This window comes from Pseudopodoces humilis, chromosome 19, assembly GCF_049639895.1.
Source record: "Pseudopodoces humilis isolate 2021_Gansu_Grassland_sample_001 chromosome 19, ASM4963989v1, whole genome shotgun sequence".
NCBI lineage: Eukaryota > Metazoa > Chordata > Aves > Passeriformes > Paridae > Pseudopodoces > Pseudopodoces humilis.
In genome coordinates, this window is record NC_142218.1 from 8,136,591 (window position 1) to 8,162,504 (window position 25,914).

At 48.5% G+C, this 25,914-nt stretch overlaps 2 protein-coding genes across 7 annotated transcripts in view; both read left to right on the forward strand.

Annotated features, from left to right (window-relative positions):
* Positions 1-2,748, forward strand: part of RTEL1 (regulator of telomere elongation helicase 1) — a 45,147-nt gene extending 42,399 nt beyond the window's left edge. For all 4 annotated transcript variants that reach the window (XM_014254051.2, XM_005524757.3, XM_088064425.1 and 1 more), the window contains one exon: positions 1,740-2,748. In XM_014254051.2, coding sequence (XP_014109526.2) covers positions 1,740-1,811 — 72 coding nt within the window. In that variant the 3' untranslated portion in view covers positions 1,812-2,748. The remainder of the gene's footprint in view (positions 1-1,739) is intronic.
* A 4,416-nt stretch (positions 2,749-7,164) lies between these two features.
* TNFRSF6B (TNF receptor superfamily member 6b) lies at positions 7,165-13,742 on the forward strand. 3 transcript variants are annotated; one of them, XM_088064600.1, is made up of 5 exons: positions 7,165-7,206; positions 7,829-7,905; positions 8,383-8,755; positions 10,913-11,107; positions 13,318-13,742. In XM_088064600.1, exons 2-5 carry the CDS (start codon positions 7,864-7,866, stop codon positions 13,593-13,595), a joined length of 888 nt encoding a protein of 295 aa, XP_087920726.1. In that variant the 5' UTR covers positions 7,165-7,206; positions 7,829-7,863; the 3' UTR covers positions 13,596-13,742. The 3 variants fall into 3 exon arrangements, with proteins under 3 accessions (XP_087920726.1, XP_087920725.1, XP_014109537.1); XM_088064599.1 differs by lacking the exon at positions 7,165-7,206 and adding an exon at positions 7,376-7,409; XM_014254062.2 differs by lacking the exon at positions 7,165-7,206 and adding an exon at positions 7,641-7,706.
* Positions 13,743-25,914: the final 12,172 nt, after the last annotated feature.

The following is a 25,914-nucleotide window of genomic DNA, read 5'->3' on the forward strand; positions in this document are numbered from 1 at the left end:
TGTGCTGGAGCATGTTGGGTGATTCAGTGTGTTAGGGGAAGCCTTACAGGGACTGGACCAGAATATGCTGCTTTGGGGTGTGGTTTTCTCTCCAGAGGTTCTGTTGCTGCTTCCCAGTGTTTAAATGCATTGTTTATTCATGCAGGTTTTCCAGGAAGACTAAGTTATTCTCAGTTGGACTATCTGTAATATGGGCAAATAGTTGAAGATTTCATAATTAAATGTTAAAGTTAAAATTGCCTTTGGCAAAGCACTGGCTGTTGGGAGATAAAAGTGAATTTTCCTCTCTCCTTCTGTTTATGATACTTCAGTTAATGTCTCCAGAACCAAAGTCCTACTGCCTGAGCCTGCTTTGCAGTCTGCATCTTTTCTAGCAATGGCTCCCCACTGCCAGAAGTTAGATGGGATATTGGGAAAGAATTCTTCCCTGTGAGGGTGGTGAGGCCCTGGCACAGGGTGCCCAGAGAAGCTGTGGCTGCCTGAAAGTGTCCAAGGCCAGGTTGGACAGGGCTTGGAGCAGCCTGGGGTGGTGGAAAGTGTCCCTGCCCATGGCAGGGGTTTGGAACAAGATGAGCTTTAATGTCCCTTCCAGCCCAAACCAGTCTGTGATTCTAATGATGAACTCCCACATTGCAGGGGACACTGTGCAGTGCCACTGATGTAGCTGACCATCTTTTTAGGCCTCCTGAACTGGCAATCTTCTCCCAAAGATTATTTAAAAAAAAAAAAAAAAATTGAAATAAACAGAACAGTTCAGTTTTACCAGTAATTTGCAAGCTATGAGAAGAACAGTTGGGAATCATCTGCAAGTCAAATGACTTTAAAATTGATGATTAATGAAGCAGCAAACTGAAACCTGAGTGAAGAAATGGTGCCTCAAGTGCCTTCATGTCTTGTGCTGCTAACGAGAAAGATGGTATATTTAAATGTATAAGATGAAAGATGCTATATTTAAATGTACTTGGTTTTCCTACAAAACCCCACGTGTGTCATCCATGTCCGGGTATGCTCAGAGACATTTCCTTGTCATCTGTGCAAGAGGAAGCAGGAATTCAGGGAGCTCATCAGCCACTTGACAGGATTTTACTCACAAGTGCAGCTGTACTTCCTCTTGCAGCTCTGCATCTCCTCATTCCTGTATTTCAGTCCTCCAGATGTGTCATAGCTGGGCCAGGTGCTGTAAAATCTGGTGCCACTTTGCATGGTGCCACAAAGCCTCCTCTCCTTTTTATTGCACCAAAGAAATAATGGGCTGTGAGGTAACAGTGAGATTACAAACAGCAAATACTGTCTCGGGCACATGGCTGCTGTGGCTTGTAGTTCATACTGGACAAAATGTGGTAGAGATATTTAATATCAGAGATTCACAGACTGGTTTGGGTTGGAAGGGACATTGGAGCTCATCCAGTTCCACCCCTTGCCATGAGCAGGGACACCTTCCACTAGATCAGGTTGCTCCAAGCCCCATCCAACCTGGCCTTGAACACCTCCAGGGCTGGGGCAGCCACAGCTTCTCTGGGCAACCTGTTCAAGGGCCTCTCAGCACTCTCTTTCTAAATTTTTTTTTAAATTCTCTAAAGAATTTCTTCCTAAAATTAAATTTAACTCTTCCCTATTTCAGTTTAAAACCATTGCCCCTTATCCTGTCCCTATTTGCCCACATGAAAACTCCTTCTCTTTATGGCATTTCCTCTACAATAAATACATTCTCCCTGTGTTTTTTTAATTGATTTCTACAGGTGAGGAAATGCCCCAAGTGCTGCAATGATGTGAAGAGGAAGCGATTAATCCAAGTTTTCTTCTGGTCCTGATCCCACCCACAGAAAGGGCACTGCAGGAAGCAGAAGGCAGTGGCTGTGCTCTGGCTCTTGCTGAGCAGGAGCAGGATGGAGGTTCCTTTGAATCCCTGTGATCTTTGTCTCTGGATTATGAGCTGAGCACCAGCACAGATTGTGCTGACAAAGGTGATCAGGTCTGAAAGGTCTCACTGCAGGAGACAAAACAGAATATTGCCCTCTGTTAGAACTAAGAAAGTTTAGTTTTTTACTTATTTTATCCTCTGAATTCTCCTGTGGCCACTCTTAGGCTGAAGTTTTATATCCTGGAGGCAGCTGTCATTTATGAGTCCTTCAGGTAATACCAGATCATGGAAGAACCCCAGGAATTATCCTACAATGGAACTGAGCTGGCTAAGGAGGCCAAACTACCCATCCCTACCCCACTGGTGTTCCTGGAAGAGGTGATTCACATTCCCTCTTTGGGGTTTGGCAGCAGCCACTGTCTCCAAGAGCAGAAGATACCGAAATAATGATTTTTTACAGGCAAATTTCACTGGTGGGGGGTGAGCAGAAGCTCCCTCTCATCTGCTGTGCACCCCAGAGCCTGATTCCAACATGCTTCTAAGGAGGCTTCACTTAGTGCTGGTATTTCCATGTGCCTGTGTTACCTGATTTGTTTTCCAAGAAGAAGAAGGAACTAAATTATTTGAAACCTTTAATCAAGTTCGATGGGTTAAAAATAAATTCCTTAATACTTCCACTCTCTGTGAGTAGTGGGTATAAGTGGTTAATATAAAAAATTGTATCTATTTTATATCTTCTGTAGCTGCTGTAAATTAGACTGTAAAATAAAACCATTTTGTCTAAATTTTATTTGATTTTAATAAAAAAAAAAAGAAAAAAAAAGAAAAAAATAAACAGATATAAAAATATTGGCTATTGAGTCCTAATGGCCCTGGTAGGAGCAAGTGGAAAGTTTGTACCCTGTGGCTGATTTTTCATTTCAATGGAATTTGGAAATTTTAAACTAATAAACTTTTATTCTTAATAAAATTAAAAAATGAGCTGCATTTTAAAGTTTCCTTTTTCCTCTGGTTGTAGAACTCAAACCCAGTGTCACTTCAAATCTAAGAGTTGCTGACAGAAATGGGAACTTTTGTACTTCATCAACAATTGAAATAACAAAGCCTTAGACAGGAATTGAGGTAGTTCTGGACTATCATATATTCTGTCATGTTTAAGTTTGTGGATGAATATTACCTTCTAGCCACAGATCCAGTGCAGCAAAACAAGAATAAATAAAGCAGATATAGTCCTGGACGTTTCAAATATAAGTGGGGGAAATGACAGAAAAATGTTATGTAAATGCAGGTTTGTTGTAAAAATGAACAGAAAAAATTTGGAGTGAGGCTGGAAGCAGTGAGCAGTAAAATGTCATTTTTTGGTGAGTAGTTCAATGCCTCATCTCCTGAAAAGGTCTCCCAGGACAGCTGCAGATGACTGCTCATGCCACTGGAGGGAAGCCACAGCACAGCCATGAGTGTCTTCAGGGGCGGTGACACCACAGCTCTGCTCGGTTTTGCTGATGGAAACGATCTGCTGTGGGCTGCAAAAATGCTGTCACATCCAGCAAGACAGAAGGAAATGCTTGAAAAGATTTGTGGGGTTGAATCGCCCCACATGCTTGGAAAGGGGTTGGCTGGGATAAATATGATGATGCTGTTTTTTCCCCTCAGCCAAATCAGTTTTAAAGCTGTGCTTTTTCCTGGAGTTTTAGTCTGAAAACTGTTCCAACCTGGGGATGCTCTGTTCTGAGACAGGGCAGAGAAACAAGGCCAAGGATATCTCAGTGCCTTCAAGAGATTCCCAGAATGGTTGGGGTTGGAAGAGACCCCTGGAGATCACCCAGTCCAACCCCCCTGCTAAGGCAGGATCACCTGGGGCAGGGAACATGGGAATGCTTCCAGGTGGCTTTGGAATGTCCAGAGAAGGAGACTCCACACCCTCCCTGGGCAGCTGTTCCAGAGTTTCCATGGAAAACTCTTCCCCATGCTGAGGTGAAACATCTTGAGTTTTTGTTTATGGCTGTTGCTCCTTGTCCTGTTGCTGAGCACTACAAAAAGAGTCTGGAACCCCTTGGAGACATTTATGTGCATTGATGAGATCCCCTCTCAGCCTTCTCCTGACTAACCAGCCTCAGCTCCCACAGTGTCTCCTCATCAGAGATGCTCCAAGCCCTTCATCATCTCTGTGGCCTCTGCTGGATCCTCTCCTGTAGCTCCTTGTCTTTCTTGTACTGAGGGGAAAACTTGCTGAGGGTACTTTCTATCCCTTCATCCAGGACTTTCTATCCCTTTGTCCAGGGAACTTCTCTTCATCTCTTACTCTTCAGCAGAGGGATCATCTTGCTGAAGAGGTTTAGTCACTGCCCTTCACTGGCTGAACCCACCCAGACAAGCTCTGAAGCAGCCCAGTGTCCCACCAGCAGATCTGCCAGTGCAGATGGGTTTGGTTTGGGGTGGCTCTGGTGCTGATTTCTGCTGCAGTGGGAATTGCACTGCAGTGGATCTGGGAATCGATCCCTGCTGTCAGTGGCTGGGGCAGGACTGATGGATGCTAGCAGCTGCTGGAGATGGGAGAACTGGATGAGCTTTGGGTCCCTCTCAACCAAACCATTCTGTGATCCTGTGATACCTTGAAGAAGAGGGTCCCCAGCAGTCAGGACTATTCTGTCATCTGGAAACTTGTTGAATTTACAATAAGGAAAGACGGGGATGGTTAATTAATTATAAGGAACAGAAAGTGAAAAAACTGTTTCAGAAAAATCTGTATTGCTTTAGGTGCTTAGAGGAACTGATGCAAATTACTGAATGCTTGGGGGGACAAAAGCCCATCCTGGACACTCCTTGCTGATTTTCAGAAGCAAATGACACATGGCTTACAGATCATGACGGAAGTAATACTAATTTTTTGATTGCCCCTGCCTTGCGGTGCTATGACTAGACCTGGAACATTGTCTGAAATTTTAGTGGTGTGTCATTGAACAAACCCTTCCTGCTGGTTTTTTTTCCCCCCAGAAAAACCTGAAAGGACTCACAAAAGAGACCGAAAACAGCAAGCAAAGCAAAATGTTTAATCAGGAAAGAGATGAGCCCTGTCTTTGACTGGCAAAGTGGTTATTGATGGGAAGAGAGGGATTTCTTTGCTTTACAGAATTTTCTATGAATATAATAAGAAGCCTTATTTTGCAAGAGTAGTTTTGGAAGGTGGTGCTGCTGTACACCCTGGAGTGTGAAACTATGCCCTGTATGGGGAAGTGAAGTCATAGCCATGGTAATATGATGCTGAATTCCTTTCCTGTTTTACCTCTGGTCAGAATCAGTAGTGACTTGTGTTGTTGCTTTCTGGTAATCAGGCAGTGACACATAAACCCATTCTGGGAGGTTTGTGGGACCAACAAAAGAACAGACAGAACAAGATTAATCGAAGGTCATTATTCCACCAGACTCTTTGGAGTCTGGGGAAGCCCCTTCTGTCCCATTAACATGGTGTTTCACTCTCTGGGAGCATCTATCTGACACATTTTTGTCATTATCAAATTCACAACAAAAATAATTGTTGGTGAGGCATCACAGTGCTGCAGACAGGAGTTTCCCAGCACACTGTGTCCATCCCAGCAGGGCCATGGCTGGGACACAGGGGCTGCCAGCAGGTGCCTTTCAGGATGTAACCACCTGCTATTGTTTCATACACCTTGTGGGTTCCATGTGAAATCCAGGGATGGAAAACTGAAATTGTGTTTCTGCCTGTGGAGAAGGAAACGCTCTGCGGCTCCTGGATGGTGAAACCTCGGGCAGAGGGATCCCACTGAAACTCTCCAGCTGGGTGAGCCCAGAGCAGGGCTTTCTCCTGGGTCTTGTCCAGTGGTGAGTTTCACCCAAAAAATGTAAAGGGGCTGTGCCTCAGTGCCAGGGCAGGGGTGGGAGATTAGCTGATTAATTACTGAGCTGATGCACACTGACGAAGCAAAATCCTGGCAGTCCTTTGCTCAGGGATTATGTCAAAATGTGTTACAAATCATCAGGATTACTTTGGACAGCTACAGAGGAAAAAAGATAAACAAGCAGTATAATGGAAAACCACTTTAGAGTGGCCTGTGAAAATCAGCCCATCATCTCTTCTGTGTAAAGTGCAAATAAACACAGCCCAGGCCCTGCCGTAGTACTGACCCCTCTTGGCTCCTGCTGGAGTCAGAGGATTTTCTTTAACCAAAATGGGTGGAAACTGACCTTACTGGAAGGAGCTTTGAATTCCTCTTGACCATTGGTGTTTCCTTGTTCTTCTGGGTAGTGGAGAACTGGGTTTGATTTTCTTGGTGGATGGTGTGTTTAGCTTTTGTAGGTCTGATCTTTAAGAGTGTTCAGAATAAAGTCCATGAGATTCTCCATCTGCAGCCCCAGCAGCTGAGAGCTGGAGGGAAGAGACAGAAGGCAGATGCAGAATTGTTAATTCTCTGTAGTGATCTGCAAGAGCTGGCTGCTGACTCCTGAGGAGAAAAACCTCCACATCCTCTCAGATCCTCACTGTGGTTCCCTCATCCTTGCAGAGACTTGCACTTGCTTTTTGAGCCCTTGCTCTGGTTTTGGCTATTCACCAGCGTCTGTTCAGAGGGAATCTGGTGAGACAGAGCAGGACAAAGTGCAGGAGTCCCATGTCTGGCACTGGAACACACACACTCTGCCAAGGCTGGACCTGCAAGGCTGAGTTCAGTTTTCATTTCAATCCTTGGGGTCCAAGACTTACAGCACTGTCACCTGTAAGGGATTTAAGCCTCCTTAGCTGCTGGATGTTGTACCTGTGTGTTATAGCTGGGGTTGGTGTCATCCTCGGTGCTCCTGAAAGGAGAGGGCTGAAGCTCGGGGCCAGCTTTAGCAGTGCAGTGCCCAAGCCCTGGCGATCGGGGCTGTTTTGGCAGGCTCAGTGCCCTCGGAGGGTGCGGGAGGGGATGAAGGCTCCGGGCAGAGCCCGAGGGATGCTTCCCACAGCTCCGGTCCCACTCCCCGCAAGCCCAGCCAGAATCGGCCCCTCGGGGCTGCCTTTGACGGGGCAAACTGTGTCCTCACAGCGAGAGGTGACTGCTGGGACTGGGAAGTTATTTGGCTTTTACAGCTGGGGAACAGAACGTTCAGGGGGAATTTCCCTGCCTTTCCCCTTGCCAGAAAACAATTCCTCACCAAAACAATTCCTCACCAAAACAATTCCTCACCAAAACAATTCCTCACCAAACCCCTGTAAAACTCAGAGAGCTTTGAAAAATATGCGCGAATCCCATTCATCTCCTTCTTGCACACAGCTAAACGATCTTGATTGCTCTGAAAGCTTCACTTTTAGAAGCGAATGAAGAAACGAGAGCGAAAGCGGCGCTCGGGTGAGGGAGGGCGCCGGGACGCGAAGGCGGAGCCGGTGCAGCAGCAGAGGGGGATCGGGGGCCGGCATGGAGTGGAGGGGGCCGGGATGGAGCACCGATGTCACCTCCCTTTGCCCAAGAGGGGTCTTTCCCAAGGGCCGGTCTATAAAGGCGCTGCCGGCCGCGGGGAGCGGCGCGGAGCGGAGGTGCGAGGCGGAGACGCGGTGAGCGGAGCCGGTCCCGGAGGATGGAATGGGCATGGGAGGGAAAGGGAGGAAAGGGAGACCTTGGCTGCTTCCCAACCAGCTCCTGCTCCCTCTCGGCTGCGGTGGGCTGGGGGTGACTTTCCTCCCCCCTCCCCCCGCCCCCCCCCCCCCGGTCGATTCTACGTGTCTGGAGCTGCGTGGGTGCTCGGGTGCTCAGAGCCTCCCACCCGCAGCCGCTATAAGGCTCTGCTCCGTCCCTGCCCTGGGGAGAGCCGGCATCTCCCTCAGAGGAAGGGCTGACTCGGAGGAAAGCAGGCGAGGAAATCCAGTCTTTCCCAACAGCCCTTCCCTATCAGCCTTTACCTATCAGCCCCGCTGCAGGGAGGAGTCCGGCCCAGCCAGCAGCAGCCCCTGAGAAACCATCTGTGTCTCCCCAGGTTTCTGATCCCGGCGCTCGGAAGCCCTCGGTGCGATGCCATCCTGCCACGTGCCCAGTCTGAGGCATCTGTCCAAGGTAATGGATCTGCTGCTTGTCAGGCTTTAAAAAGGAAAGGGAGGATAAACAAGCTCTGAGATTCAGTCTTTTCCTGAGAATCTGGGTTTCCAAAAAGTGCTAAAGATCCTAGAGAGCATGCTTTCCATCTGCTAGTTGGGAAAACTTCCCTTCTGCTTCTTGGTTTGCAAAGGTGTCTCCTACTGCAAGTGCTGGGGAACTGACTGGGGTGAAAGAGCGGAATGTGCTGGTGCTGCTTCAAGTTCTGAATGAGGGAAACTGGGTTCTGAAGGCATCACAAATGGGTTTGGGTAGGATGCTCTGTCACCTGGGATGGCAAAGGAGGGCAGCCGCTGGTCCCTGGGAACATTACAGGGAGGGAGAACAATTTCTTGTATCTGCAACAGTAACAAGTTCTGTAACAGCAGCAGCCGCGTTTGCTGCTCCCGCCTCTGCCCGAGGATGGGCTCAGGGCTCTTTGCGCTGTCTCTGCCGTAGTTCCCCGCTCTCCTCCTGTTGCTGGCTGAGCTCTCCTGCGGTGCCCAGCCCACGTACCAGTGGAAGGATGCTGTGACGAAAGAGAGGATCACCTGCCAGCAGTGCCCGCCGGGGACCTACGTGGCACGGCACTGCTCCAAGGACAAAACCACCAAGTGCGACCCCTGCCCGGATTTGCACTACACTCGGTACTGGAACTACCTGGAGAAGTGCCGCTACTGCAATGTCATCTGCGGGGAGAAGCAGGTGGAGGTGCAGCAGTGCAATGCCACGCACAACCGTGCCTGCCAGTGCCAGCAGGGCTACTACTCCAACATGGAGCTCTGCATCAGGCACTCCCAGTGCCCGCCGGGCTCTGGTGTTGTGAAGCCAGGTAAGTACCCAGATGGGCACTGGGCGTCCTCACAAGGCTCTTGTCATGCCCTAAAATCTCCACTGGAGATAAAAATCAAGGACAAATACAGCAGCCAAAGACAGCAGCCAATGATTGCCCATAGCCTGACCGACTCCCTTTTAGCTCTGGTACTGGCACAGTGCCATCCTTGCTGGCGTGCTCCTGCTTCTTTTTCAAGGAGGAATTTGCTTGGGTTTTTCCCTAGCTATCACTTTGAAAGCCTTGAAATCCCCAGCAGCACACTTTGATGGGATGTGTCAATCCCAGTTACCTGCCTCACCTGCCACAACAGGCAGAGCCAGGCTGTGACTTGGCCACCCCTGGAGCAGCCACTGTCCCTGTTTCACAGGCCGGTGGGAAGCTCCAAGCTGCTCCTGGTCCTTCATCAGCTCCCTTCTCCTTGCACAGGCAGCCCAGGAGCTGGGAATGCTGATTATCTGGGCTGAAAAAGGTGACTGATGATGTAAGGGCAGGGCTGGTGAATGCATGCAGCTCTGGGGTCTGGTTTTGTAGTTTTTCATTGAGCAGTTTGGAGACGCTGTGTTGAAAACACACAATGGACACACAGCCAGGTTCCAAATCCACAAAAACAGCTTTATTTTGACTCCTGAGTCTGAGACTCCATCCCCTTGTGTGATCTAAATCCCAAGATATTTTAGGGGATTTATTTTCCTGCTCTTTCCCCAGCAGGGAAGCCAGGAAACTAGGACCAGATTTCTCTGGTCCTTTAGTTGTTCCAAATGTGTGTACGCTCATCAGTCACTGAGGACCAGGCTCTGCCTGGAAACCATAGCAGGGGACAGCAAACCAATGTGGGCAGCACCAGCAAACCCAGCAGAATCTTGCTTCACACTTTGAAGTGGAGAGGCTTTTGAAATATGGAGTCTTTTGAAGTCCTTCCGTGTGCGACCTGGAAGAGCTCCAGGATCACCAGCCAGAGGGAAAGTATCTGTTGTCTTCAGCTGATGTTTATGAATGAGATTTGGGGTTTCATTTTCTATAGAACATAACAAAACAGTAGTTATTTCGCAGTAACACAGCAAAGGGGGAAGAAGATCTCCAAGCACTACAGGAAAGCACTTTGAAAGTAAACATTAAATTTTCCTGGAGGGTTGGCTTTAGGACTGGGGAGCCATGCAAGCAAGCTGGCTATTTAGGGAGAAGATTTTTTTTTTTGTTATTATTATTTATTTTTTGCAAATGGCTTCTTGTCTGCAGAGGATTGCACCTCAGCCCAGCCACCTGAACAGCACAGCAAGGACTGAGTGTCCAGAGTGGTGGGCAGAGCCCTGGACCTGCCAGTGCTGGTGTCTGGAAGGGGAAGCTGTGGACTGTGGGCTGTAGGCAGAGTTTTCTGGTGTTTGGGTTGGATGAGGGCTTTGATCTGTGTGCAATCACCCTGGGTAAACCAACTTCTTTGGGATTTCCCATTTGCAAATAGTGGGTCAGATGTTGGGGGTTATGGCTGGGCCTTAGAATTACAGAATGGTCTGGGTTGGGAGGGACTGAAAGATCAGACTTGAGGGAAAGCCTAAAGGCAGTGGCAACAATGTAGAAACCTCTTGCAATTTGATTTGTGAAGAGAAGGCGAATGGAGTGAGGAATCTCCCGGCCCCAGACCCTTCCCTCTGCTCCCAGGGAATGGGAAAGTTGCTTGGTGCAATCCTGCCTGTGAGCCATCATCCTTGGACAGAACAGAAGCTCTGTCCCGGAGCCAGAGGGAGCAGTGACAGCTCAGTCAAGGACAGTTGAGCTCTCACCTCCACAGAGACTTTTACTTTCACTTGCTCAGGAGCTTCTGGGAACCGAAGGGCTGGTTTGGCAGCTCAGCCACCAGCCTGGCTGCTGGCTCTCATCTGGGAGGTGGCCTTTTCATAGCAGATGAGATGTCCTCTTGCTGTCCTCTCATGTGTGTGGGCTGCTGACAATTTATCAGCACAGGCCTGGGAGAAGGCTGGGGGAAGTGCTGCTGTTTGCCCTACGTGAGGACATGCAATTCCCAGGGGAGATGCTGGCAGTGATCATTTCCAAAACATCACCCTCATGTTCAAGTGGTGTCTGGCACCATCCCCAGCTGCTGCCTCTGCCCTTGTGCCAGCTTGTCCCCTGACGGTCCCGTTGTCTCCCCATGCACAGGTACCCCCTTTGAGGACACCCAGTGCCATGAGTGCCCCCACGGCTTCTTCTCCTCCAACTCCAGCACCAATCCATGCCAGCCACACCAGGACTGTGAGCAGCAGGGGAAGGTCACCAACGTGCAGGGCAACAAGTACCACGACACTCTCTGCATGTCCTGCAGGCTGGGGGGAGGCAACAGCACACAGGAATCAGGTAAGCCATGGGCACAGCGTGCCAGGACTGATGCTGCCAGGGCAAGGGCAAACTTCCTCATGACTTTCTCCTACTTAGATGCAAAATGAGGTGAAATGGCTTGTAAAAGCATGGAGTGACCCATAATTAATAATAATTACAGATAAAATAGTCTGTCAGTCCCATAGAGCAAGGATAGGGTGCTGGGCTTAAGCAACAGTCACTTCACAGCGAGAACAAAGAGCTGACTGTGAAATCCTGCTGGATCTTACCAGGGACAGCTGGGAGTGCTGGGACAGGGATAGTTCTGGTAGCTGAGGCACCCATTTTGGCTGCTGGCACAGCTCCTGCACTCCCTTTTCCTTGTGGCTTTTATGGCAGCCACAGCCTGGTCTCGTTCAAGTTGAGTGGAGCAGAGCCCAAGGTTCATCAGAGCTGAGTGTGGGGTGGATTTTGACCCTTCAGGTGTAAAAGTGCATGGTGCAGATGCAGTGCTGAGCCATGGCAGAGGGGGAAGCTTGGGTAGAAACAGCCAGTGGGCACAGATCAGAGAATACCTGAATCCCAGATTGGAAGGGACCTCAAGGACCATCTGGTTCAACCTTTCTTGGCAAAAGAACAGGTGCAGGGCAGAAAAAAAGGCTCTTTTCCAAGGGTGCTTTGTAACATGCTCCCTCCCAAGCTAGGGGGTGAGAAAGGGACTGAAAAACCATCTCAAGGGCTCCCAAACCCATCTCAAAGGCCTGATGCCAGTTGAGGTGAGGCTGGAAGCTGTTTGGTACTACTTGCTCTACCCTGAGGATCCAGGCATGGGAAAGAAATTTCGTGTGACTGGTCTGGATGGCGGTGTACCTTCATCCTTAAGCTTCCAAAAATATATAAAGCCATAGAACAGCCCAGGCTGGGAGGGACTTGGAAAATTTATCTGGTCCAGCCTTTAATGGGAAAATGAGCCTGGATGAGATTATCCAGTGCCATGTCCTGAAAATCTGAAAAGCAATGGGGACCTCACCACATCCAGGGGAGATTGTTCTGGTGTGAAAAAATGTCATTCTTTCATCAGGACAAAGCTTGGTAGAAGAGCTTTAATAAAAGTCATCCACAGGGTGGTCAGGCACTGGAACAGGCTCCCCAGGGAAGTGGCCATGGCCAAAGCTGTCAGGGCATGGTTGTAGGGGTTTTGGGTGGTCTGTGCAGAGCTAGGACTTGAACTCAATGAACCTTGTGGATCCCTTCCAACAGCATCCCATGACCCTGAAAGACTTTCCTCTGTGGTAAGGGAATGTGGAGGCTTCCCCACCTGCAGCTCTTGCCTTTCCATCCTCTGCTGGCACCACCAGTGCAGAGATTTCTCCTTACAAAGCCTGACTCACACCATGAGTTCCCTGCCAGCAGTGTGATCCCGACACAGAGACTGGAAAGCTCCGTCACCAGTGGGATGCAGTCCCGGGGTGGGGGATGGCCAGGTCAGAGCAGTGTCAGCAGCACGTGCGTCAGGCACCGGCCCCCGCAGCCAGCCCAGCCCTTTGCAGATATTTATAGAGAGAGGAGGCCCCAGCAATGGGAGCTGAAGGGTTTTTTCAACTCCAGTTTTTGATGATTCCTCTCAGGAGTCACACAGGGACCTGCTCATTGTCAACCAAGCCTGCCAGACAGGCAAAGCCTGAGCAGTGGAGCTCAACCCACCCCAACTATAACCAGTGAAATCGTGCCCAGTTTGCAATGGCATGAAACTAAGCTAATCTCTCCCTGATTGAGTAATCCTTTGGCCTTGCCTTCTTGAAAATTCTTTCTGTTTTCATTCCTTATGCTGGATGCACTCCAGCAGCTTCTACCAGCTGGGGCCAGATCTGTCCCATCCCAGCACCCTGACTGGAGCTGTGATAGGGATAGTCCTGTTACAGATTTACAGATCTGCATGGGAAAACAGAAACTTTCAGGAAAAAGAATGTGTAAATACTTGATAGTTGGGCTTTTCTTCTATTCCCCATTGGGGAGGAGCATGGAATTGATACACTGACTTTCTTCAGAACATGTTGTTTTCCAACTGCCCCCTGCAGGGTGTGTCCCTGATAGGAAGTTCAGCCTTCCACTAGACCAGGTTGTTCCCTCCAACCTAGCCTCAAACACTTCCAGGCCTGGGACATTCCCCACCTCCCTCTCCCACGGACAGCCTTGGCAGGGCTGTGCCCTGCTCTCCCTTTAACCTCCAGGCTGTTTTCCCCCACCAGCTGCAGAAGATGACGACTGCAAACAAGCCATGATAGACTTTGTGGTGTATCAGAACATCCCCGTCAAGAAGCTGAAGCGCCTGCAGCAGATCCTGGAGCGCTCCCCTAAGAAGCAGGCACCATGGACCAGGGCAGCCATCCAGGAGAAATTCCGGGCTTTCCTCACTCACAAGAAGGAGGAGGACTCTGAAGTCACCAAGGAGCTGCTGGATGCTCTGCGCTTGGTCAAGCTCCACTCCATTGAGGAGAAGGTCCGCAAGCGCTTCCAGCTGCCCTGAGAGCATGAACTGGACTTTTTGGGTGCTCTTTGTTTTGGTTTTTATCTTCTGAGGCTTCATTAATTTATTCATCTTCCCAAACATAACTTGAAAACCAGCATGAGAGATGAGCGATGGAGTGGCACCGTTCCATGGCAGCTGTGTCACTGCTGCTGGGTCGGGATGGGATGGGATGGGATGGGATGGGATGGGATGGGATGGGATGGGATGGGATGGGATGGGATGGGATGGGATGTGTGAACAGCAGCATCCCCTTGCCAGTGGCTGGGGCAGCTCCTGGGAGCTCACCAGGTGTTGATCACTGATTTTCCAGCCCTCATCACAGGTCAATATTTTATCAGAAGAAAAACCTGCATCCAGGGTCATTATTTCTGGGGAAGAACATATTCCCTTTTATAGAAAACTGTTTGGCTTTGTTTCAAACTGTATGAGTTTGGGTTTGTTGGGGGTTTTAGTCATTTAACAGTATTTCCCACAGAGGATTTGCTTGCATTATTTTGTCATGCTTCTGTTTGAGAAGGGAATTTGCTGCTGAGGCACAGGAAGGGGGAGGATGCCCCAAATTTACTGGTACAGCTGGCTTGAAAATTACTTCTTAACTACCTGTTTTTATACCATGTGTGAAAGATGTTTTCTAAAGAAAGAAACCAAAGAAGTTATTTTATCGTACAATTCTCTGTCACCAGAGTAATTTCCTAGTTTCACTTGGAGGTGGTGCTGGGAATCCCAGGCTGTCGTATCTGACCCTGCTTACCCTTGTCTGTTTTTCCCATGTACTTTTCCACATGTTGGCATCCCTGCCCATGGCAGGGCATTGGAACAAGATGATCCTGAGGATCCCTTCCAACCCAAACCCTTCTGGGGTTCTGTGATCACACACCCCCAGCCACCCCCCCGCCCCTGTGAGCCACGGTGAGGCTGTGTGCAGAGGGATGCAGGCAGTTTGCACTGGGACTTATGGCCAGGGTGACACTCACGTCTCTTGGGTCAGCCCAACCGTGTCCCCTGAGCCCCATCTCTGTCCCCAAACCTGACTGTGTGCTCAGTCAGCCAGGAGCTTGGCTTGGGGCAGTTGTGCTGACTACAGGAGGATTTTTTTAAACAGATGTTGCTTAGGGAAGTCAACAAGAGTGACCCCCTCAGACAATTTCCAGCCTGTAGCAATGATGATGCAGAGCTACATTTTATGCTGTGAATGAGTTTGGCTTTTTATAGCTCATTTTTAGTGGAGCAGATGCCAGGAATAGTTTGTGGTTCAGAGGATGATATTTCCCCCAGCTTCTAGCTGTTTAAAGTTCTCAGAAGCAAGTGCTGCATGAAAGTGCCCCCGCACTTCCCCTGTGCAAGGAAACTGTGGGGGGAAGAAAGGAATTTTACCCTCCCCTCGGTGCCCACAGACACATCCTGGGCTCTTCCTGCTGCAGTGACAAGTTAATCCCTGGCAGTCTGGATGACAAGGGATGATCCCAAGTGGCAGCGCTTGCCTCTTCACTGCTCCAGAGCTCGGGAGTCCCTGGATGTCTGCTCACACCTGCCTGGCACTACAGGCTTGAACTGAGGATCCCAAGCTTGAACTGGGATCCCTGACTTGCAACGTCTCACCCAGTTTTGGGATCTGAGGATGAAGCAGCTCAGCGACCCTGGTGTTGTCCTGGGTCAGTTCAGCCAGGGAAGGAGAGAAGCAAATGGCTGAAAAGCAGTTGAGGGGAGCACTCACCCCTCTGCACTGAGCCTGGGCTGATCCTGGGAATCCCCTCAGTCCGTGCAACCTCCTCAAAACTCAGTCAAGCCTGGCCTTGAAATCCTGCCAAGGAGCTTCACAGGGGACCAGAACTCCCCTTCCCAATGCACAGTTTTTACCATGTCTGATCTCTGCCCTCCCAAGCTGCTTTATCCCAGTGGGATGCAGCTCAGTCCCTGAGCGCCACTTACTTCGAGTCCCTTGGCAGGAGCCAAATGCCGCTGGCACGGTCCAAGAGCAGCTGGGGCAGAAGATGAGGAGGGTTTCCACTGGGGTGCTGGGGGAACTGAAGCACAGCTGCAGCACTTTGCTCCAGGGCAGAGTGCAAGGCAGGACACCCAGTGCTGATGGGTTGAAGGATGGAGCAGCTGGAGTCTCTGGCGTTGGCTGCAGCTCCTTGAGGGATTCCCATCCTGCTGCATTGCAGTTATCCTGACTCAGCACGAAGGATTTGGAGTTTTTGGTTTGAAGTGGAACAGGAACGGAGAGCTGTTAGTGCAGGAACTGCATCCTACACCATCCTGGTTTCTTCAAATATGCATTTACCATGGGAGCTGAGAGGGAGGGAAAGCAGGAATTTTACTGGCAAGAAGCTGAATGCTGGTTTAGTTGTTTAGTTGGGTGGTTTTTCCTGAGAAAAAGGTGCTTCTTCTGTGTATTTATTTTTGGTGATAAAGGACCTCAGTGCTAGAGGTGGAAGTCCCTGTGGGGCCTGGTGGCTGAGCTCAGGGTCCTTGAGACACTTCATGTTGTCCTTGGAGCTTCCTGCCCTTCTCACCAGGGAGAAGAAACCTGGGGTGTCTGCTGGAGGCCTCCATCAGTTGTGCAGCAAGACCCAAGGAGTCAGCTCTGTTCCCTGTGCTCCTGGGTGAGCTGTGGCTGCTCTGTGGTGGCTCATGGCCAGGTCCTCAGTGAAGATCCAGGTCCAACCAGGCGCTGGCAGAAATGGAAGCAGAGCAGTTGTGGTCCAGCCATGCCCAACCCTGTGCTCGCTGAGCAATGCCAGAGCTGATAAACACAGCCTGGGCAGTGATCTTGCTTCTCCCAGCACACAGCCTCCCCCTGGGCTGCCCTGGCCTGTAGGAGAGCCCAGGAAACAGTTTTTCTGCTGAATGCTGATGCAGAGGAGGGACGTTTGGGGTCCTTTTTATTATTTCAGGGGTTTTTATTTAATAATCTGAGTGCTCCATCCCACTTGGACACCAGTCAGCACAGATCCTTTATCCCTTCAGATACAGTGGATGCAGCAGATGCTTAGACAGGCTTGCTCTCACACAGAGGTTTGCCAGAGTTTATATGCCACTGCTGTGACTCTGAGGGTCACTACCCATGTGCAGATGTGGAAGGGTGAGGAGAGCCACCAGCTCCTCCCCATCCTGTCAGGAAGTGATGCCTTGCCGACCCTTGTGGCCCTGCCAGCACTGAATGAGGGTCCACCATGTCCGACTCTCCTTAGGGCACCATGTCTGGCACCCTTGTGCCTTGGCAGGTTGCAGTGGGGACCACAGAGCTCAGCTTGGCAAGGCAGGAGAGGGGGATTAAATAACAGGATGGTTCAGCCAGTGTCAGAGAGCTCTGCACTCACTGCCAGGCTCCCCCTGCCACTGGCCACTGCAGCACCGAGGGGCTGGCAGGGGATGATGCCCTGTGCCACCAGCAGCTCCCCAGCTCGGTGCCACCACCCTAACTTGCTCTGCCAGGGATTCTCCTGAGCACCCACGTGTTATTGTGTCTGTTCAGGGGATTTGGAGCCTCTCCTCAGGTCTCACCCCAACCCTGGTGCCCTCATTGCCAAGTTAGCTGGAATTGCTGTGCAGGAAATTTTCTTCTCACGTGGGCTTGTAGGCAGGGTGACTGAGGAGGATTTTTCTGGTAAATATTAACCTTTATAAAGGTGGCTAAACAGCCTAGCACCTGAGTCCTGCTAGGCTTCCAGGAAATGGGCTTTGCTGGAAAAGCTGGGATGAGCACTGCACAGTGCCAGCCCCAGCATTCCCCACCTCCGCTTCCACTGCCTGGCACACAAACCACAGCAAGCACTCTCAAACCACCTGTGGCTTGATCACGAGGTATTTCATCTTTTCAGCTAATTGACATTAAGAGGATAAAAACCCCTTTTGGTTTCCCCTGAATTTTCCAAAGCCTGGAGAGAGAAGAGGAAGAGCTGGCAGCGTCAGCTTTTTCCTGATGGTTTAAAAGACTCTTTCTTCATAAGCTATGGCAGAGGAGAGCACATGGTAACATCTAAAAGTAGATGCAGTGCTATCCCAGGATGACTCAGATATTTAGTACACAGAAGATAATTTTCCAAATGCTACAAGCACTACATAAAAAGCCAAGTCCATGCTTTTCTCCACGTCGGGCTTCCACCTGGTGTTGAATGCTTAAACCCAGATAAAATCCCAAGAAACCACAAAACCAAAGTGCTGAGGTGGCTTAGGTCAGTGCCACGGGCTCTTTGGCCACCTGTTACCACGGCCGGGTGTGGCAATGACTCAAGCTGGTGGTGATTCCTCAAACCCTGGAGCCCTGGAAGCAGGAGCTGACGTGCTCCCACCTGCTCGTTGCAGGAGCAGTTGGGACATGTCCCTCTTTATCCAAGGAGAGCACTGTGGGTGCTGGCCCAGCTGCAAAGCTTGGAGTGGGGTCAGGGAATGACTAACGTGAGTGGAAGGACGCAGAGGGAGTTTTCCTGGTGAGGTCACACACAGCTGGCTCATGCCTTGACCTCCAAGGGCCAGGACTGGCAGAGGAAACCAAGATGGGGAATTTTTGAGGTGTGCAGAGAGATGCAGAGAGGATTAAACCAGTGCAAATGCATAATCCATCTTGTCAAAACAGCCTGCAGCCCTCTTGGCCCTGAGGCTGCCAAGACAGATAAATTCACTCTTCTGCCTAGAGATTTTGCCACCCTCCCATGTTGCTCAGCAGCTGACAGTGGGCTGGGCCCTCCAGGCTCTGTGGGAGAGGACTCAGGGAGTGCTAACGCAAACTAGACTTATTTGCATTCACCCATCACTATTCCAGAGGTGCCAATTGTATCTTATTTTGAAGCACTTCTGTTTTCCTCCCGATAGTAGTGTTTTCCCTTCTGGCTGTAATCCTGTGTGATGTGTCCAGGCTGTCCCTGCTGGGACTCGTCCCTCACAGCAGTCACCCAACAGTGGCACCAAATTTCCTGGTGCCAGGGCCAGAGGGGGACAGTGCCAGCCCTGCTGGAGAAGCAGAGGTGAGCCTCAGGAAGTCAATCCTGTCCTAGAACAGGAGCAGAGAGGGCTGAGTCATGCAGGGCAGCCCAGCCTGCGGGGAGAGAACGTGGATGTCGGGAAGTCTTCCTTTCCCACAGGGTCTCACCTGATTCCCTGCCCTCATTTCCACCCCTCCTCAATTTATAATTTTTGTTCCTCTCTGTGTTCAAGGAGCTTCTTAAGAGTGGGAGGTCTCCAAAAGCAAGCAAGAGACGGCACAGCAGGTGACCTGTCCCAGATGGGGCCAGGGGGACACAGGGGAACTGAGGGTGAGGACCAGGGAGCCCTATGACAAGTTGGTGTCACTTTGGCCAGGTGAGGAGATGGATCAGGTGCTCTTGGGCTGAGTGCAGCTCATACCATGGATCTGCATCCAGAGCTGGGTGAAACTCTGCCTCTTGAGCACATACCATGTATTTTTAAATAGAAAGAGAATTTTGCATCGCATTGAACAAAACCAGAATCTGACTGATAAATCCTTCCAGTGAAACTATGAAAACCTCCATGAAAAACATCAATAAAGGGAAACAGTTTGGTTTGTCAATACAGTCCTATTAAAGAAGCTCAAACACATTTTGGTGACCTGATGACCTCCATACAAGTGTTTCTGGAGGGTCACCAGTTTAGAGCAGTGTCTGGCCTCGGGGTGCAGAAGGAGCTGGGGGGTCACTCCCTGCCCTCACCTCATTGTTCAGCTGCCCGTGTTGGCCCCCAAAGGCCCTTTCTGTCCCCCTTGTAAAATGGCAGAATTGGAACTAGATGGTGTTAGCATTCCCTTCCAGCTCAAACTGTTCCGTGATTCTGTGAAACGGGATGATCTTTCCAGGTTCCACATTCCAAAGGTGTAGGGATGTCTTTGGAGTAATCACCTTCCACAAAAGAAAATTATTGCTGCCTGATACTGAGTAAGTTGAGAACAGATGACAGTACCTTTTATCACCATACCCCAGCGTAAATTAAATTATTCAAGAATATTTATCTTATTATCTTAGCATCTATGCTCAACAGACTTGTTCAGACAATACTGTAGCACTGAGTCAACAATTTAGAAGGCAGTTAAAGATATACTAACATGAAATTGTCTTTTTTAACAAAAACTTGGATTTGGTTTCTTGTGGTAGTTACAGAACACGATGCTGGAGTTTTCACTTCTTCCTAGAGTTTGCTTCTAAGCAAGTGTTGGGACACCATTGTCCTTCACAGGACAGCTTGGTTTTGCTCTGAGAGGTTTAAAGGGTCACTTACAGGGGCAGTACCTGTGCTCTGTGGTGACCAGTGACAGGACCTGAGGGGATGGCTGGAGCTGTGTCAAGGGAGGTTTAGGTCGGATGTCAGGAAAACATCCTTCTCCCAGAGGATGGTTGGCCATTAGAACAGCCTTGCAGAGGTCACAGCCCGAAGCCTGAACCAGAGCTCAAAGACCATTTGGACAATGCTCTCAGGCACATGGTGGCATTTTGGTATGTCCTGTGTGGGGCCAGGAGTTGGACTCAATGATCTTTGTGGGTCCCTTCCAACTCAGGATGTTCTGTGATTCCATTTGGATTCATATTTCCAAATGATTAAAGCACTACATAAAAAGCCACATCCACACTGTTCTTCATGTCTGGTTTCCCCCTGCTGTTAAATGCTTAAACCCAGAAAAAATCCCACAAAGCCACCGGCTGGTGTAAAGTGCTGAAGTGGGTCAGGTTGGGTTAGACATTGTTTGGAAGGTACTCAACATTACAGCCCCTGACCATGCTCACAAGGTACTTGGGCTCTAATGATCAGGCCTGGGCACTGCCTCCTCTTAGGTGAATAAAATTAGAATATATTAGTAAACTTTCAGGTGCCCTTTCACTTAAAAGAGTTTTCTTGGTAACAAATCCATGGCCACAACTACAACATCCATACACAACACTCTCTTTAGAACATGAGCCCACAACGTGTTACTGTCTGAGTCAACAGGAGCCTTCCCTCAGCAGCTTTTTCTTTACCCTTGAAAAACAATTGTAATTACACAATATTTAGGGAAAGAGGGCAGAAAACCTGCTGTGTCCAAGTGACTGAGCAGTATTGGGGATCCCACACCTAACAGGGCCATGTGGGTGTGGGGAGAATCAAGGTCTCTGTTGTGGTGTCCTTTGTCACTGCCCACCCAAGCATCACCCTGGGCCACCCAGTGCAGCAGAATCCTGTGCTTGATGTGAACATGGAGGGGCTCCAGCAGTGTGGTGACTTAGCTGTAACATGGGAGTGGAGCTGGGAGACTTGCTCATTTTCCTATGGAAACACAAGGAATGACAATTTCCCAGCTATTGCTGTGAAGACACGAGCTCAGTGAGGATGTGTGTTGGGTGGCCAGTGCTGCTGAGCCTTGGGCACATGGAGTTCAGGGTGGTTTTGAGTGTAAAGTGTAAGACAAAGAACCCAGATTGGCTTCAGATTGGCTGATTCACACAGATTCCCTGCTGCTGGTTTCTATTCCTGTCTCTCTCTACTTCCTTCTGTGATACTGCATCTTGGCAGGTGATTTATTGGACTTCTTTCAATCTTCCCAGAAGCTAAGATTAGAGCTCTTTAGCTGGGAAACTTGGGAGATAAGAATAGGAGTGCACATTTCCCCCTCCATGACTCTGAACCTGAAAGAAAAAATCATCTCTGAGCATGTCAACCCCAAGTTCTTCTTTCACCCAGTTTCATGTGTTGTGTGCTGTCATGTCATGGAGGAACAACCTTGCCTATGATTCAGCACCTCTTGTCTGCAGAGATCCCCTGCCCTTTGACACACCACATGTACTCACAGGACACTTATTAGTCTTCCACAGCTTGTGGTGTAGGCCATCCCATGATCCTGCCTCTTCTCATGGCATAGAAATGAGCTGTCAAAATTTCCACCATGCTGAGGATGTGGGCACAGCCCGGGGAGAGCTTAATCCTTGCCACGTGGGATTGGTTGGTTTTGGCTCAGTTGTCCTTTCCCAGGAGGCCAGAGCTGCCTTTGCCCCCGCTGTTGTCCCTGCTGATGGGCAGTACTGGGGGTTTCATGTGTAACTGCCAATATCTCAGTTAAAAACAAACCTTGCTTGTGTTGGAGTAGCAAAATCTTTCAACAGGGCAGAATACACCTCAGCATCCCCCAGGTCCTCCTATTCCCTTGGCAGAAGAGCCCATCTGGAAGCCCTTGGTCACAAAACCCAGCAAGAGCTCAGCACGGAGCTTGGAGGAGTTGAACTTGATGATGCCTGTTCGTTGCGCCCAACTCAGGATGTTTAATGATTCTCTGTGTTGAAATACTGTGTTGCCCATGCATTCCTCTGCCTGTTACTGTTACAGGCAGTGAGGACGTGCTGTGCCTAACACCAGCTTCTGGGAACAGCAAATTCCTTAATCCTCCTTATGACCGCCCTATAGAATGTTTTTATTCTTTGTGGGAGTCTGACTCGAAAAAATTCTAATGAAAATCTCTAATGAAATGGCATCAGATTCTGACTTCTGAGAACTGGCAGAGGAGTTCCTGGCTATGAACTGCAATGTAACAGAAACAACTCCACAGGTTTCTGTTTCAGGAAAGCACTTAAGAATACACTTAATTTTACAGTGAATGTAGTTTGCCCTCAGAGAAGTGCTTCAGGTATGTGCTGGATACAAATGGCTTAAGACTACATGGGATCAGAGGCTTAGGTTAGTTCCTACAAATATTTAGCATGAAATGAAGGATATACTCTTCAAATGATGGAGAATCATAGAATCCCAGAATTCCAGGTTGGGAGTGACCTCAAGGATCATCTAGCCCAACCTTTCTTGGCAAAAGCATAGCCTAGACAAGATGGGTCAAGCACAAAAAGAAGTCACTGCTCATTAATTAGCAGTGCTAGTGAGAATACTACATATTGGTCCAGCTCAAGGAAAGGAACCTGTGTGTTCCTAAGTGAATGTATCCACCACCTCACCTTCACAACTGCTTTGGGTAACATGTGGGAAAGGTGGGACTGCACAGACATGGAATGACATGAGGAATGTGGTATTCAAGAGGACACTCATAACAACATGGAAATTTTAAAACTCATTTAGCATCAGCAGCTTTAAGGAAAAAGTGCAACCAAGAAGGAATGAGGAGATTCCTGCCCCCTGATTTTGTGTTTAAAAAGAATGAAAGAATGTCAGGCAGAATTCCAGCACCATGCAGCTAACTGCCAATGTTCCTCCTCTCCTTGCTTCCAGATGACAAGTATCTCATTTATGAAAAACCTTTAGGTAATTTTTTCCCCTGGTGCTATTGCATACTGTGCTGTCCATGTTTTCTGCACCAGATCTGTGCCATTTTCCAGGAGGTCTGATTCTTCTTAGTACTCGTTTGTTGCTTTAGCAGGAATTTTAAGCATCACTCCCTTCTGATGTAATGGGTGAAGGTTTGTGATCGGATGTAAGTTGCGCAGATGAAATTATTTGAGAACAGACACTGCTGAGAGTTGGGACTAGATCCTCACGAAGGCAGTTTGGGAATAAAAAAAGCTTGAATGTCCGTAAAGAAATTAATGGAAAGCCCCCAGGAGTTGTCATGGAAGCTGGTTTTACCAGAGGAGCAGAGGGAACAACTCCCTTAGGGATTGCAGAAACACAAAGAACAAAACCCAAGGGTAAAGTTGCAGGAAATGCCCAAGGTCAAGTAAACAATAACTAGTGTTATCCACCAGGAATGTTTCATATGGGATTTCCAAGTGGTATAAAATTCCAGTGTAAAAAGAACCTGCTCCAGTTTTTCTAGCATCCATTGGAAGAGCTCAGCAGAGGGGAGAAGCTCTTGCCACCTCATCACTTCCCCTTATCTCTCAGGAGAGAAATTTGAGACGAATTTGAGTAGAAAACTGTGCCAGGAGGGAATTTTGAGAGGTCACCCAGCCTAGAACCCGTCTGCAAGAAAGGGATAATTCAGCCTGCCTTCATTAATTGTTCAAATTGTTTTTGGGAAATCTATAGACAAATACTCAGGTTTTCAGATGTCTGAAAACAGCCCCAAAACTGAAGGCAAACTGAGTCTGTGGTGCTGCTTTGGGTAAAAGCTGAGGAGCAGCAGCAGAGCTGGACATGGAGGCAGAATCCACTGTCCTTCATGTGTGGACACTGCTGGCTGTGGCTGTCAGGAATTACCATCCATAATAATCAGCTTTTTTGATTAAAGGGTTATTTGTCAAGTGCAGTGAAAATACTACTCTGCCTTTCTCTAGAAGTTCTCTCCCTGACACCATTTGCCAGCAGAGACATCCCAGGATACTGTTAAAAATCCAATAAAATGCCTAGATCAATTCAGAACCCTCCAAAGTACTTTAAGGCAGGTTTCTAGCTGTGCCTTACATTTCCAAACCTGTACTAGTAGGTCAGTCAGTTAATCAAGAACACTTCTGGAAATCATGACTAACCCAACAATCTCATACACAGCTAAAACATTACTGCTAAGAGACTCATTCAAGATTGTAATCTGTACTGTAACAGCAGATCCTTTCCCTAAACAAACTGCTGGATTTGCTGGATGTGTCAGCAAATCAGAAGCAGGACGATAAGGAAGAAGAGACTAAAAATAACTCAATTAGCAATAAAACCATCCTACAGCACTGGATATTAAGGCCACTTCTTGATAATTGCTTGATTTCAGCTCAGCAGAGTAGGAAGGATGGCTGGGGGCACAGACCTTAAAAAGCCTCTGCTTGCTCCACTTTCTGAGACAGATGTTAGCAGCCAGAGACTGGACTTTGAAGCTGGGTCTGATTTGTCTTGGCATTTTCTGTGGTTCTCTGGGACAGAATGTCGTAGGAAGTGGGATGAGCTCTGACCTCAGCACCACTGCAACGCAGACCCTCGGTGCACTCGTCACCGCTGCCTTGCGTGGGGACAGGACAGGATTAGGGCAGACCAGCCAAAAGTGCTGTCATTCAGCTACTATGTGTCTTTCCAGAGTTCCAAATGAAGATGGAATTGCCAGCACACAGGCAGCACTGGGACTCAAAGATTCACTGGGAGTCTAAATGCTTTAGAAGTGGTTTTTTAGCTCTTGCGTCTTGCAGCTATTTAATGTTTGCATAGGAAATTCCAGATGGGTGAGAGAAATGTAATCATCTGCCAATGCTCAAATATGGGATTCTCTGCTGAAGTTATTAAACTCTTACCTTTATCTCATGGACAGCATGCCAAAGGAGACAGCAATTGCAAAGTGCAGATGATCAATCTATTTCTCCATGGGAAGATAAAGCAGTTATTTAGGCAATTTCAGGCATGGGCAAAACAGGTCCAATAAAAATGTATCAAAAATCTGGAAAACTGAAATTTGAACTTTGAATTCAGTAACATTCTTGCTTTGTTTGAGGTCTGGTAGAGGGGTCACTTAAAAAAAAAAAAATATTTCAAATATGTCTGTGCTTCCTGTAAGTATAAAATGTGACAAATCATTAAACTTCTGATCAAAATATAGAAATTGTCCCATCTGCTGGGGTACTGCTGTGGAAGGTCACTTTGAATTAGAGTGAACTTTACACTGGTGGTTTCAGAGAAATCCTCCCTCATTTGTTGTGGCCAGAGCACACTCATACATACCTATCCCAGCTTGGGCATGTCTCTGGGAAAAGGACTCTCCCACGCCTGAGAACTTGGAATCCTGAAGTCAAAACATCGGCTTTAAGACCCCCTGCTGATATGGACCACAAAGCAGACTATGTCTAGAAAGTGTTTTGTCCTTTCTGGTTTCTCAGGGAAAAAAGAGAGCAAGACATCTGAAAATAGTATGTGGAAATCTTGGAAAACCCCTTGTGTCCCAAAGAATAGACATTTCAAGCTACTTGACTAAAGTGTTTTGACTCTCAGCAAGGTACTTTTGTTCATTAGTTACTGTTTTACATCTTCAGTTTAATTATCAGTACCAACCCAAACAGCCAGGGCCACAAAGTCACCTTGAAAACACCCAGGCTTTCCAAGTGTTTTCCAAGATCCCAGTGAGAGAGATGCCCTGATAATCAAAGGCCATTGGTTCTCCAAAATTTCAGCCCTGCATCACGTGCAGCACCCAACAAAAATTCCACTTCCTACAGTGGGTGAGTGATTTCCAAGGGATCCTCCACATTCACAGAACACACAAGAAAAAAGTCTGGGTCACTAGGTCTGAAGGAGCCTTACTTCTCTTACTGAGAAGCAAAGATTTTGCTCCTCAGTTTGTAATTATTTCCACTGACTTCATGAGCTCAATGACACAGCACAGCTGCCTTTGTGCCTTGACCCAAATGTGAGCGAATGAATGATGTTCTCTCTCAAAAAACATCTACATTGAGTTCCACACATAAAATTTAGCAGAAAATTCTTT